Source organism: Anolis sagrei, chromosome 5 (assembly GCF_037176765.1).
Source record: "Anolis sagrei isolate rAnoSag1 chromosome 5, rAnoSag1.mat, whole genome shotgun sequence".
Lineage (NCBI taxonomy): Eukaryota > Metazoa > Chordata > Lepidosauria > Squamata > Dactyloidae > Anolis > Anolis sagrei.
Window position 1 is genome coordinate 193,081,321 of NC_090025.1, and position 14,574 is coordinate 193,095,894.

The 14,574-nt window shown below is 43.5% G+C and overlaps 1 protein-coding gene across 1 annotated transcript in view; it reads left to right on the forward strand.

The window, feature by feature from the left end:
- Positions 1-14,574, forward strand: part of EXOC4 (exocyst complex component 4) — a 579,446-nt gene that overhangs the window by 319,659 nt on the left and 245,213 nt on the right. The window contains exon 10 of the mRNA XM_060776413.2: positions 2,122-2,218. Within this exon, the coding sequence (XP_060632396.2) occupies positions 2,122-2,218 (97 nt within the window). The remainder of the gene's footprint in view (positions 1-2,121; positions 2,219-14,574) is intronic.

The following is a 14,574-nucleotide window of genomic DNA, read 5'->3' on the forward strand; positions in this document are numbered from 1 at the left end:
CTGGGAGTTCTAGGAGTTGTAGGCCAAAACATCTGGGACTCACAGGTTGAGAACCACTGCCATAGATGATGCTGGTTTCATTGACCCAAGATCACTTCATTAAGATCTCCTTCCATGAATTTATTCAGTCTTTTATTAAGCTACCAGACATTGCCATATCTTGTACAGTAAAATTCCCCATGACTCAGCATGATGGACCACTTTGAACATACGACTAGATCTTTGAACAAAAGGGTTCAAATCCCCCTTGGCCATGGAAACCCACAGGGAGACCTTGGCAAGGCATACTATCTCAGCCACAGAAGACAGCAAGGGCAAAACCCCTCTGAGGAAATATTGGCAAGAAAACCCCATGGTCGCTGTAAGTTGGAGACTACATTTGTATAAACAACCCAGTTGGTTTTCGTTTTGATAAGGCAGTGATTCAAACATTGTTCTCCAGAGTCCCAACCCTTATACCTCATTGGTTCTCAAGATTGTCTTGCATAGATTAACAGATACTGGGGACCATGTCTCTCTCTCTGTGTAAACTGTTAGAACATGGGTTTAAATGCGATGAAATATTGTCATGGTTTAAACTGTGTGGTGTAGCAATGCAATGTAAGAGTTAGTCCACGGTAGTCCACGCTCTGGTTACATCCCGTTTAGACTACTGCAACGCTCTCTACGTGGGGTTGCCTTTGAAGACGGCCCGGAAGCTCCAACTGGTCCAACGTGCGGCAGCCATGATACTAACAGGAGCGGGACGCAGGGAGCATACAACCCCCTTGTTGTACCAGCTCCACTGGCTGCTGATTTGCTACCGGGCTCAATTCAAGGTGCTGGCGTTGGCCTATAAAGCCCTAAACGGTTCCGGCCCAAGATACCTTTCTGACCGCATCTCGACCTATGAGCCCACCAGGACTTTGAGATCGTCCGGGGAGGCCCTGCTCTCGATCCCGCCTGCTTCACAGGCACGGCTGGCGGGGACGAGAGATAGGGCCTTCTCGGTGGTGGCTCCTCGGCTGTGGAACACCCTTCCCGTGGACATCAGACTGGCCCCTTCCCTGATGCTATTCCACAGGAAATTAAAGACTTGGCTGTTCAAGAAGGTGTTCGAACAAGAAGTGCAATGATTGGTAATTGACTATAGGAATGGAACAATGGAAAATGATATTGGATTGTGGTTTTGATGATGAGACGACGCGGAATGGCTTTCGTAGTAACGATGATGCTTTTGATGATGATGTTTTTTGTTAATGATGGATTGTAGATTTTTTATATTGTGTCTTGTATTTTGTACCTTGTTCCTTCTATGTTGTACACCGCTGTGAGTTGCCCCTGGGCTGTGAACAGCGGTATATAAGCAAAGTAAATAAATAAATAAAATAAAATAAAATAAATGCATGGAGCTGTGCTTGATTACTAGAGCATAACTTTGGAGATTTCCTGTAACGTGTTTACATTCCACAGAATCAGATAGCCATGCGGTTTCACTTCCAATGTACAGCTAGGAGGACAGACGTGTTTTTGCTACTTCTGTAAATAGTCGGTAGTTTTAGTACTTGCAATAAAAGATAAGAGCTGCTCCAGGCTTTGGAGCTGACTAAGGTCGTACGCTTCGGGGGGGTTTTGCTTTTGTGCCTTTGATCAAACGCTCAATAAATCAACATAAACTTCATGACCTATTGCTGAAGGTGGCATCCCAAGAAAATGTCACAATATGATTTTACTAATGATAATTCACATTTATTGTAGGAGTATAGACCAATAGTAGTCTACCTGGATCAGGAAAGGTTTCAAGTCTTTCAACCTGTCAAAATTACAAGTAGAGGATCTGATGTTAATTAGCATGAACTCAGAACCCATTAAAGTGCCTCTTAAATGAAGACTCCCTGTCTTTCCTCACTTTCAGAACATTTGGCGTTATCCCTTAAACAGAGTTGTTAAATGGGGCAGATGGCTTTTCCGGGCTCATGAAGTACACCTGCATGCTCTTGCAAATACATTAATAACAGTTTCTCCCCCATTCGCTTGCCGAATCTGACTTCAAAAGGTGATCTTGTTAATGCCAGTTCAGTGCATGGGAAAATGAGCAGTGCCAGAAAACCATCATTTTTTTCTCTTTGTTTCCTTTTCAAGGAGGACCCGATGACAACTTAATAGAAGGCGGAGGGACAAAGTTTGTCTGCAAGCCTGGAGCCCGAAATATCACTATCATCTTTCACCCGCTTCTAAGGTAACACTTTTTCAACCTTCATGCATGCAGATTGACTCATACATACAGCAGTTTTTGCCATTGACCACATTTTGGATTTGTTTGCAAAACTTTGAGCTGTTTATACAAGTGCAGCCAAACCATGTAAATTGGGATAGTTTACAGAATTCAATCTAAAGTTCATTATCTTGCTTTTATAAAAGGTGGGAAATGCCCAGGTTCTCCAAACTTTTCTGGACTGCGACACCTGTCAGTGCTCACGTTTGCATAGGGGTTGAAGTCAGGTCATATCAAGAGGTCCACATATTGCCCATGCCTGATTATGAAAGTCAGGTTGTTACTCGATATGGATATGAAGCATGGTATAAAAGCATCTGGCAATGATTCTTCAATTCTCTGAAACACGGAGAAAGAGTTCTGCTTATCTGGGGGCTTTGGTGACCCTTCAGCCTCCTTGTCCTTCTTCATAGATAGTAGGATAAATTATAGAAATAATGAAAATGTACTGTCTAACATGAGTGTTGGCTAACATTACTTATGAGGAACACTGATGTGGCCATAATGTCCCATCCTGATGACAACGTAAATTGCCCTTTATACTCATGTAGAAGTCTTGAAGTGTTAGTCAAAAAATATTAACCCACAAGTCAATTTGAGTACTGTACCTTAACTGTTAGCAAAAAAAGAAACCATCAAATTTCCCGATCAGAATGGTGAAAGTCAAGAGCTTAGTCCATCCCAGGAGAATCTAAAAGGGGTACCGACCCTTCTTACTCTTTCCAATGTGGTGCCACTTATGGCTTTTTAAAAAGTTTGTATGGCATTCAAAAATGGTAGCAACAGCCAGGGGATTTCCCTTCTGTTATTTAAACATTTATGCCATCCTATATTTCCAAACCCCTGGTGTCACAGAGGGTTAAAGTGCTGAGCTGCCGACCGAAAGGTTAGTGGTTCAAAACTGGAAAGTGGCATGAGCTCCCGCTGTTAGCCCCAGTTTCTGCCAACCTAGCAGTTCGAAAACATGCAAATGTGAGTAGATCAATGGGTACCGCTCTGTAGGGAAGGTAACGGCGCTCCATACTGTCATGCCGGCCACATGACCTTGGATGTGTCTACGGACAACGCTAGCTCTTTGGTTTAGAAATGGAGATGAGCACCAACCCCCAAAGGGGAAAATCTTTACCTTATTGTATTTCCAAAGGGCTCCTGGTGGTGCAGTGGGTTAAACCGCTGAGCTGCTGAAGTTGCTGACCAAAAAGTTGGGGTTTCAAATCCGGGGAACAGGGTGAGCTCCTGCTGTTAGGCCCAGCTTCTACCAACCTAGCAGTTTGAAAACATGCGAATGTGAGTAGATCAAGAGGTACTGCTTTGTGGGGAGGTATTGTGGCTCCATGCAGTCATGCTGGCCACATGACCTTGGAGGCGTCTACAGACAATGCCAGCTCTTTGGCTTAGATATGGAGATGAGCACCAACACCCAGTCGGACACGACTAGATTTAATGTCAGGGGAAAACATTTGCCTTTACCTTTATTTAAACATGTATGCCAATCTATATTTCCAAAGACAGTAGGGCAGCTATGAGTAAAATCAGTTGGAAACAGCTAGAAATATTCTGAATCATTTATTAGTTAAAATCAGACACTAATCTGAATGAATGTGTGGATTGTGTAATAAATGACCTGTGAAGAAAATAATAATAACAGCAACAACAATAATAATAAATGCTTATGTTGCTGTCAAAGAGAAATGTTAGATGCGCAAAAGCTTTCTCTACCTATGGTGTAGCAATCTCTTTATTGTGAGGTGTTCATACGTCTGTCATATGTGGCTGTGTAGTTTTCCCCGTAACCTTGCTGCCGTTGCACTCCCTTGTCTTCTGAAAAACTCAATAGCAATCTTTCTGGGTTTATTTGTCTGTTTGACCCCCTTTGGCGGCAAACAGTGTAATTCATTATTGATCAGGCGTGGGGAAAAGTTTAGTTGTAGCTCATAGCCAATTGTTTATCATTCACTGCCAGTTATGATTAATAAGCTGCGAGTGAACCTTCCAGACGTTGCAAGGTAAGCTGATTTCTTGATAAACCGTTTTCAACTTTTCAAAACTGCAAATGAAGCCACTCTGCCTTTGGAAGCCGAGTGTCAATTATTAAAATACATTAGAAATCCTCAGCTGGAAACTCATCAGGGGCTACTAGGACTTGCAAATACCTGAGCTGAGTAAGGTGGAAATGGGAAGCTTAATAGAGCACCATTTGGATTTAATCTCCCCATTTCTACCTTCTCATGATTTATTTTGCCTTTTATCATCAGTGTCTAAATCAAAGGAGGTTGGCTTCCTTGTTTGGTAGCTAATACATTTTGTCTGCTGATGTTCGTATATGTTTCTCGGTTTTGTTCTATACCTTTTGTCTCCTTTTTTTTCTTACTTTGCACTATATCGGTGCGTTTTAGGTCTTTTTAGGAGCAGCTATTAGGCAGACAATCCTGTTCTTTGCAGCAGGTATTGCACCAGAAAGGAAAGGGTGCCTTGAGGCTATTCTTAAAGACTGAGACAAACACAGCTCCCCATTACTACTGGTTGCAATATTATATTCATTTATATGGTTGCAATATTATTATTCATTTATACCTTTCTTTCAACAACAAAACTTTATTATAGTCACTGACCAGCACAAAGCGAGGCACAAGCACCCTGGGAAGGGGAAACACAGCTCCACAGATTAGAAAACTAGAAAACAGTTTAAAATCACAGTTTGAAAACCCAGGTTAATGTATCAGGTATGATTCCGGGTGCGGGGGGGGGGGGGGGGGGGGGGCACTGATAGGAGGAGTCAAAGAACTGTGGGGGGGCACTCAAGGGTATGGGAGGGGCACGTTACAATTATTATTAGTATTAGTATTATTATTAGTATTATAGTCCACCGGGACTGTGGCACAGCTGGCTGGGAGTCAGCTGCATTAAGATCACTACTGACCCAAAGGTCATGAGTTCAAAGCCAGCCCGGGTCAGAGTGAGCTTGTGACCTCTTTGTGTAGCTTGCTGTCCACCTTTGCAGCCTGAAAGACAGTTGCATCTGTCAAGTAGGAAATTTAGGTACCGCTTCTGCAGGGAGGCAAATATACGATGCCATAAAAATCTCCAGCAAGCATGCAAAGAATGAGGAAGTACTTCATCAGTGTCACAAATGGACGGTAAAGCGACAGCTCCCCTGGTGGCCAGAATACCTAATAAGACAAAGACTTGGATCTACACTGCCAAATAATGCATTATATGAGTCTACATTGACCACATAGTATAGTTCAAATTGCATTATTTGGCAGTATAGATCCAACCCAAGAGAAAGGTCTCTCCTTAGACTCTAATGGGCTTTTGAAGTGAGAAAGTTTTTCAAGTCCTAAAGATTGTTTGTTGTTGTTCATTCGTTCAGTCGTCTCCGACTCTTCGTGACCTCATGGACCAGTCCACGCCAGAGCTCCCTGTCGGCCGTCACCACCCCCAGCTCCTTCAAGGTCAGTCCAGTCACTTCAAGGATGCCATCCATCCATCTTGCCCTTGGTCGGCCCCTCTTCCTTTTGCCTTCCACTTTCCCCAGCATCATTCCCTTCTCTAGGCTTTCCTGTCTCCTCATGATGTGGCCAAAGTACTTCAACTTTGTCTCTAGTATCCTTCCCTCCAGTGAGCATTCGGGCTTTATTTCCTGGAGGATGGACTGGTTGGATCTTCTCGCAGTCCAAGGCACTCTCAGCACTTTCCTCCAACACCACAGCTCAAAAGCATCGATCTTCCTTCGCTCAGCCTTCCCTAAGGTCCAGCTCTCACATCCGTAGGTGACTACAGGGAAGACCATGGCTTGGACTAGGCGGATCTTGGTTGCCAGTCTGATGTCTCTACTCTTGACTATTTTATCGAGACTGAACATTGCTCTCCTCCCAAGAAGTAAGCGTCTTCTGATTTCCTGGCCACAGTCTGATTGTAAACACACCAAATCTCATCTGATCTTGGAAGATAAATGGGGTTAGTCTTGGTTAGTACTTGGATGGAGAATATTCAGGAAGTACCAGGTGCTGAAGGGTATATTTCAGAGGAAGGAACTGGCCAAACTACCTGTGAGTATCTTGCTTAAGAAAACCCAATGAAATCTATGAGTTGACAGGTGACTTGAAAGCATATATACACACCTGGTTATTAAAATATCCTGGACCCAAGCTACATAGATCATAAGAAGGACTTTCTATTGTCTCTGGAAATCTACATTAGACACCTTGCTAGTTTGGTCCAGAGTTTCGACCTGAACTGCTACCAATATGCAGACGACACCCAACTCCTTCTGCGCTTGGAGCCTGGACAACGTCAATACCAGACATACAATTTCACTTTATGTCTGGAGGCTCTGTTGAACTGGCTACGTGCAAGTAGACTGAAGGTGAACCCGGCAAAGACTGAGATTCTCTGGCATGACCGCCCAACAGGTCTGACTCATCCGCTACCCCCCTTCGATGGTGCCGCCCTATCTCCATCGTCCACTGTTAAGAGCGTAGGTGTCGTTTTGGATTCGCAGCTGACAATGGAAGCTCAGGTGGCTGCTGCCAGCAAACAGGCCTTTTTCCATCTATGACAAGCGAGGCAATTGGCACTCTACCTATCTGACGAGGTTCTGGCAACAGTCATCCATGCCATGGTCATATCTAGGCTAGACTATTGCAACGCCTTGTATGTTGGCCTTCCGATGTCTATGACCCGAAAGCTCCGTATTGTTCAGAATGCGGCAGCCAGGTTACTCATAAGAATGACCATGAAATGCCATATAACACCAGTGCTGCAACACTTACATTGGCTTCCAACTGATTACCGTGGCCTGTATAAGATGCTAGTTCTACCTTTAAAATTCTTTACGGCCAGGGTCCATCATACCTTAGGGACCGCCTCTCCTTCTCCCATCATTGGAGGTCCCAACGACTAGCCCAACGTGACTTATTCTATATACTGGTCCTAGAGAAGTGCACTTGGAAAGTACCAGACGCAGGGCTTTTTCTATTTCTGCCCCTGCCTTGTGGAATTCCTTGCCTCCCGATATGAGAGCCATGCATGGCTTAGGGCCTTTTACTCTAGCACTTAAGACCTGGCTTTTCACTAGAGCATTTGATCTATGTTAATCATTAATTTCTGTATGTATTTTTATCTTTTACAATTTAGCTTGTAAATGGCCTAGAGCATCTTGGATGGAGGGAGATTAATAAGTAATTAAAGATGATGATGATGATGATGATGATGATGATGATGATGATGATGATGGAAATGGACCATCAGCCAGTGGAGCAGTTACCAGTGGAGTAGGTTGTCTGACTCTAAGGAAAGTGGAGGATGTCAAGAAGCAAGTGGCGAGGGGGAGGAATTCCCCATAAAGTCTCCACAACCCTCCACAGCCCTTATTACATGAACTCGGACCTATATGAATGCCTGATGTAGACTGTGCCAGCTCCCCATGGTTGAGTCTTCTTCCTCTCTTCCACCCCTTGGTGCCTTTCCAAGTAATTGATGTGCAAACCTATAGAAAGGCACCGCAGATTACTTCAATCAGAGAAGTCAGCCATAGCAGAGCACCTGATGAACCAACCTGGACACAGCATATTATTTGAGAACACAGAAATGCAGGACCACTCTCACAACCACCAGGTCAGACTACACAGAGAAGCCATTGAAATCCACAAGCGTGTGGACAATTTCAACAGAAAGGAAGAAACCATGAAAATGAACAAAATCTGGCTACCAGTATTAAAAAACTCAAAAATTACAACAGAGTAAACAATCAGGCACATCAAATCACTCTCAACAAAAGATTCCCCCCAGGCACTTCCAAGCCATTAAATGCTAATCAAGGTGGTCAGTTGAAACATTCACACCTAGCTGCAGCAGACAAAAGTCCTTTGTCCCACCCTGGTCATTCCACATATATAAACCCATTTTCCTACTTCCAGCAGACCTCACTACCTCTGAGGATGCTTGCCATAGATGCAGGTGAAACGTCAGGAGAAAATGCCTCTAGAACATGGCCATATAGCACGGAAAAACCTACAACAACCCAGTGATTCTGGCCATGAAAGCCTTCGACGATAAACCTATAGAACTTGGGATTTTTGTGGAGGAGGGAGTTCTTTTCTTTCATTCCATAATCTTTTGGCAAGTAATCTGTTTAGATTCCCTGTGTTTGTGAAGCGCTTGCTGCTAATGACTGGGATGCCAATAAACTCTCTCTGGCTTCAAGCTCATTTCATGCCATCCTCAGCCGCCGTGTTGTGACAGGGATGAGGACTGTTATGGAAACACTTCTTCCAAAGTGACCGCTTCACTGCGATGTGTAGTTCTGACTGATCATCTTTAGTGTTTTTGTCAGCTTGTCACAAGCAATCAGATATTATCTTCATTGCTGACATCCCAGAAGCATATAAAATAGGAGAAAAACTTCCGTGGTCTTTGTCTCTCTCCTTCTCTTTCTTCCTCTCTTCCTCTCCTCCTCACTTTCTTCTCCCAGCCTCTGTCAGACACAAACAACATATTTTGAATTGCAATTTACATGACACACTATGGTTTCATTACCAGTTTGAAGGGGAGGCAGTGGAAATAATGCATGTCGTAAACATGATTTGGGCAAGATTTATGATGGAACGATGTTGTGGTATTGTTCAGTGCACTTGTCATAGAGGTGGATGTCATAAAGGTGGATGGCATTTCCTTCATCTTAAACCATTCTCTCTCTCCTCCTTGCATTTTTTGCCCAATAACACAGCAATAATTGTTAGAGGGGGGAAAGCAGTTTCATAGAAGAAACCCTCCTCCTTCCATTTAATAGATAGTGGCGAAAGAAGGACGTGATGGAAGCCAAACAGGCATGGGCTATCAAGACAGCAGCATTGCAAGAAATTGCTTCCTTTATGTGGCTAAGCACTGTGTTACTATGGCTAAGGAGGGTTTTCCTTCACAAATGTTTTCCAAAAAAAGTATTGAAATATGCAAAAACCACCAGAAATGTATGAAATGTTTCCTATTAAGATGTCTGGAGATACCTTTTCTCACTGAGAAAGATAATGTTCGTGAACATTCTTTACAACCCGATTTCTGAGTACTTCTGCATAATACTTTGCTGTCCAGGTTTTACTTAGTATAAATTGGACTCTTCTTCTCCACGTTGCATGGTTTCACCCTAATATTATATGTAGGTGATAAGGAATAAGTTGTACTGATCCATTTAATATAACGACCAAGTAGCAACAGCAAGAATAGACCATGGAAAAACAGACTCGTTCAAGATTGGGAAACAAGTACAGCAGGGCTGTATACTCTCACCCTCCCTATTCAACTTGTATGCAGAGCACATCATGCGATGTACAGGGCTTGATCAATTCAAAGCTGGAGTTAAAATTGCTTAACAAAACATTCACAACCTTAGATATGCAGATGATACCACTTTGATGGCTGAAAGTGAGGAGGAGCTGAGGAGCCTTATAACCAAGGAGAAAGTGCAAAAGCTGGGTTGCAGTTAAACATCACAAAAACCAAGATGATGGCAACCAGACTGATTGATAGAGGGAGAAAACGTAGGGAGAGGGAGAAAATAGGGAGAGGGAGAGGGAAAAAATAGAGGGAGAAAACGTGGAGGCAGCAACAGACTTTGTATTTCTAGGCACAAAGATTATTGCGGACGCAGACTGCAGCCAGGAAATCAGAAAACGTTTACTTCTTGGGAGGAGAACAATGACCAATTTCGATAAAATAGTGAAGGGTAGAGACATCACACTGGCAAAGAAGGTCCATATAGTTAAGCAATTATATTCCCTGTAGTAACCTATGGATGGAGCCTCCGGTGGCACAGTGGGTTAAAACGCTGAGATGCTGAGCTTGTTGACCGAAAAGTCGCAGGTTCAAAGCCAGGGAGTGGCGTGAGCTTCCACTGTCAGCCCCAGCTTCTACCAACCTAGGAGTTTGAAAACATGCAAATGTGAATAGATCAATAGGTACCGCTCCGGCGGGAAGGTAACGGTGCTCCATGTAGGCATGCCAGCCACATGACCTTGGAGGTGTCCACGGACTTAGAAATGGAGATGAGCACTACACCCCAGAGTTGGACACGACTGGACTTAATGGCAGGGGAAAACCTTTACCTTTACCTAAACTATGGATGTGAGAACTGGACCATAAGTAAGGCTAAGTGAAGGAAGGAAGAGACACTTTTGAACTGTGATGCTGGAGGAAAATGCTGAGAGTGCCTTGGAGTGCAAAAAGATCCAACTAGTCCATACTCCAGGAAATAATGCCCGACTGCTCACTGGAGGGAAAGATAATAGAGGCAAAGATGAAGTACTTTGGCCACATCATGAGGAGACAGGAAAGCTTGGAGAAGCAAATGAAACTGGGGAAAATGGAAGGAAAGGGGATGAAGGGCTGACCAAGGGCAAGGTGGATGGATGGATGTTATCCTTGAAGTGATTATCTTGACCTTAAAGGAACTGGGGTTGGTGATGGTCAACAGGGAGCTCTGTCCTGGGCTGGTCCATGAGGTCATGAAGAATCGGAAGCGACTGAATGAATAAACAACAACAACAAAAGGAAGAAGTTTACTTTATCTGTAAAAAAAATGTGTATGAATGCAAAGAGTTTGCATTCTTAGTTCAGAACATTTTATTGGGAACACCAAGGCAGAAATGGGAAACGGAGGCATGTGTTGGCCCTGGGGTAGACAACCTAATTTCCAGCAGGATAAATGTAATGCACGGAGGCCCTGATTAATTACCAGCGCTTAATGGAACTCACTTGTATGTAATAAATGAATCGCAGATATTATTTTTCCAACAAGCACATGGTGCTTTGAAAAGAGTTGATTCCTGGGAATAGACTTTCTTTTCCTTTTTTAAAAAAACACGTGAAAAGCTAATTAGACCTCCAGCCTGATGGACTCACAGACACGATTCCTTCCCTGATTAGATATTGTAGGAGGTGCTGAAGTATGGAAATTAGGACTACGCAAAAAAGGCTGGTGGCTGCGTCTGCTGTCCATTGATAGTCGACATCTGCTCAGGCGCTAATATTCCCAGGGAGGGAGATCAGTCTTGATCTGTGGTTGATCATTTCCTGTTGGCCATCAGGAAATGAGGTTGACCAAAACGTGTAAGCTGGTGGGTGTGCTAAGGAGGCTCACTTGGGCCAACAACATTTGTTCGACATCAGTGAATCTTCCTTTTGTTGGTTTCAGCTGGCGTTTGAAAGGCACTTGGCTCTTCAGGGCAATAATAATTTTACATATGCTTTATGGATTCTGTTTATTACCAGACAATTGGAGAACAGATGGCTTCAGTCTTGAGGCTGGTGGAGAGAAGGCAGCGAAGGAGATGGAGACAGGCGGCCGAGGGCGGGAGGCCGCAGCCTTTCAGGCTGTGGAGATGCCATTAGTCCTAATCCTTTTGAAAGCGGCGAGGAGATCTTGTATCAGCCACACTTCATTAATATCAGGCAGCAATTAAAAACCGTTGCGGGGAAGGAGCAAAGAGCAAAAGGGCTCATTGGCCTCGAAGCAGAAGTTCTTTTTAAATCACTTCATTTGTATGTCACCGAAAAAGGTGGAGAAGTTAAACTATGTTGGCATCTCAGCCTTTTCTCTCCCAGTCTTAGAAGAAGGCAGCATCTGTCAGGCAACCGAGTGCCGGATGGAAAGTTGACAGTGGTACATCCATCAGCGATTCTTGGATTGCTGCCTTTGATTTAGTGACGGCAAGGCTAAAGCGCCACTGAGATTTCGTCTTGGATAAAGTCAATATCTGGAGGAAAGCTGCCATTATCAGCGTGGTAAGCTTGTTGGAGGATGCCAAGAAAGTGCCTCTCGGAGACAAAACAAACAAATCCGAGAAGAGTGTCACTCTCTTAGGAAAGTCTCTTCTATAGTAACAGCTCTGAGTAATAAAATGGCAGAGACTCCCTTTGAGCATCTTTTACATTCTCTCTCCTCCATCAAATGCTAATGAAGTTTATTTGATTAGAGCAGTGGCTTTCAACCTGGGGTCCCCAGATGTTTTTGGCCTTCAACTCCCAGAAATCCTAACAGTTGGTAAACAGCTGGGATTTCTGGGAGTTGTAGGCCAAAAACCTCTGGGGACCCCAGGTTGAGAACCACTGGATTAGAGAGATGTAGTAGCTCAGTGGTTCTCAACCGATGGGTCCCCAGGTGTTTCGGCCTACAACTCTCAGAAATTCCAGCCAGTTTACGAGCTGTTCGTATTTCTGGGAATTGAAGGCCAAAACATCTGGGGACCCACAGGTTGAGAACCACTGTAGTAGCTAAAGAAGCTATCCATAATCTGATTCTGTCTTGAGCAATAAGACCCCTAAGTGAGACTTTTTCAGAATCCCATCACATTTTCTGAACCCCCTGGACCAAATATGTCAAACTCAAGGTCTGTGGGCCGAATCTGGCTCTCCGAATCTGGCCCTTTGAAGGCAACCATAAAGGTGATGTGGCCTTTGGTGAAAAGGAATTTGACTCCCCTGGGCTAGACTTTGGATCTCCATCTCTAGTGAGTCTAGAATGGCCCCCTCCTTGTTCTCATTCTGCAGGAAGGTGAAAATAGGTTTTTAGTAAGGAAGGTTTTGAAAGGAAAGGGCTGTAAGACCTGTACTGTTTATAATTGTGCTCTTCAACAGTTTTAGTGTTTAAGTGTATGTTTTAAATTGTTTTCATGTAGTCAATAATTTTGTTCAGTTTTAATGTTTCCTCTTTTATGCTTTTGATTATATTGTAATTATTTTTAATGTAGAGGTTGCTTTGAGCCCCAATGTTAGAGGAAAGGCAAGGTATACATAAAGTTAACAACAAAAACATAGTGGGTGAGTCAATCAGCTGCAGAGTCTGCTGGGATCTAGAGCGCTCTGCTGAAAACACATCATGTGTTCATACTTCTAGATTTTTGGGGGTTTTTTTTGTCATGTCAGGAAAGACTTGAAACTGCAAGTCGCTTCTGGTGTGAGAGAATTGGCCATCTGCAAGGACGTTGCCCAGGAGAAGCCCAGATTATTTTTGATGTTTTTTTTATCATCCTTGTGGGAGGCTTCTCTCATGTCCCCGCATGAGGAGCTGGAGCTGATAGAGGGAGCTCATCCGCCTCTCCCCAGATTTGAACCTGCGACCTGTCGGTCTTCAGTCCTGCCGGCACAGGGGTTTAACCCACTACGCCACCGGGGGCTCCATACTTCTAGTTGATGTATTTGAATGATATTGATGATGATGATGATGATGATGATGATGATGATGATGATGACTTTATTCTTATATCCCACCTCCATCTCTCTGAAGGGACTCTGAGTGGCTTACTTGGGGACCCAGCCCAATGTAAACAAAGGTTACAAATAACACAGTTTAAAACATACAACAGTAAAATATATTAAAACATCATAAAAAGTTGGCATATTCAGATTTGAAACTAATAGGGCAGAACAAAGGCAAAGGCAAATCTGCAGAGCCGGGCTAGGAATAAAGTTCTTGAGATCCAACCAAAAGATTAGGGATAGGCCGACTTAATCAGTAACTGAACAATTATTCAAAAGCATGTTGGAACATCCAAGTCTTCAAGTCTTTCCAGAAGGTGGACATGGTGGAGGCTAATCTAATCTTCCTGGGGAGAGAGTTCCAGAGCCGGGGGGCCACCACCGAGAAGGCCCCTGTCTCATCCCCACCAACGATACTTTTGACTGAGGTGGGAGTGAGAGAAGGGCCTCCCCAGTAGATCTTGACACTCGCGCCGGTTCATAGAAGGAGATACGGTTGCAAAGATAAGCAGGATCCGAACTGAATGATAGGCCAAATGCAGCTTTCATTTTTCATAAAATATGACTTGTGCACTTTTGGATTGTTAGATCATTACCTTTTAAAAATAGACACCCAAACATCAGTGGGGATCTTGGAATCTTGAATTAGATTTTGAAACTTAACCAACAGCTTTTCTTACCCAGCAAGCTTTGTTTTCATACTGCATATATCTCAATTGGTGCAGATGGGACATAAAATGGAAAGCCTGTGGTAAAAGCCACGGGTGTATATACTGTATTCAGATATGATAGATGCAATATCGTATATAAACTAATTGCTGATATATAAATAGGTTTATGCATTTTCGTCTACATAAATGCTTCATTTTTAAGTGCTGTATTAGAATCCTGGCAGCGACAATTTGGGATAATGGTCAGAATAGCTATTTTCATCTGGTGCTTTAATTCTCTTTAATAGAACCAGTAATGGGCAATCAAGACTTGATTGCCAAGGAATAAGAAGGAAAATAAATACATCTATATAAGAGGCGACTGGAAAGCCAATGTGGTGTATAGGTATCAGTGCT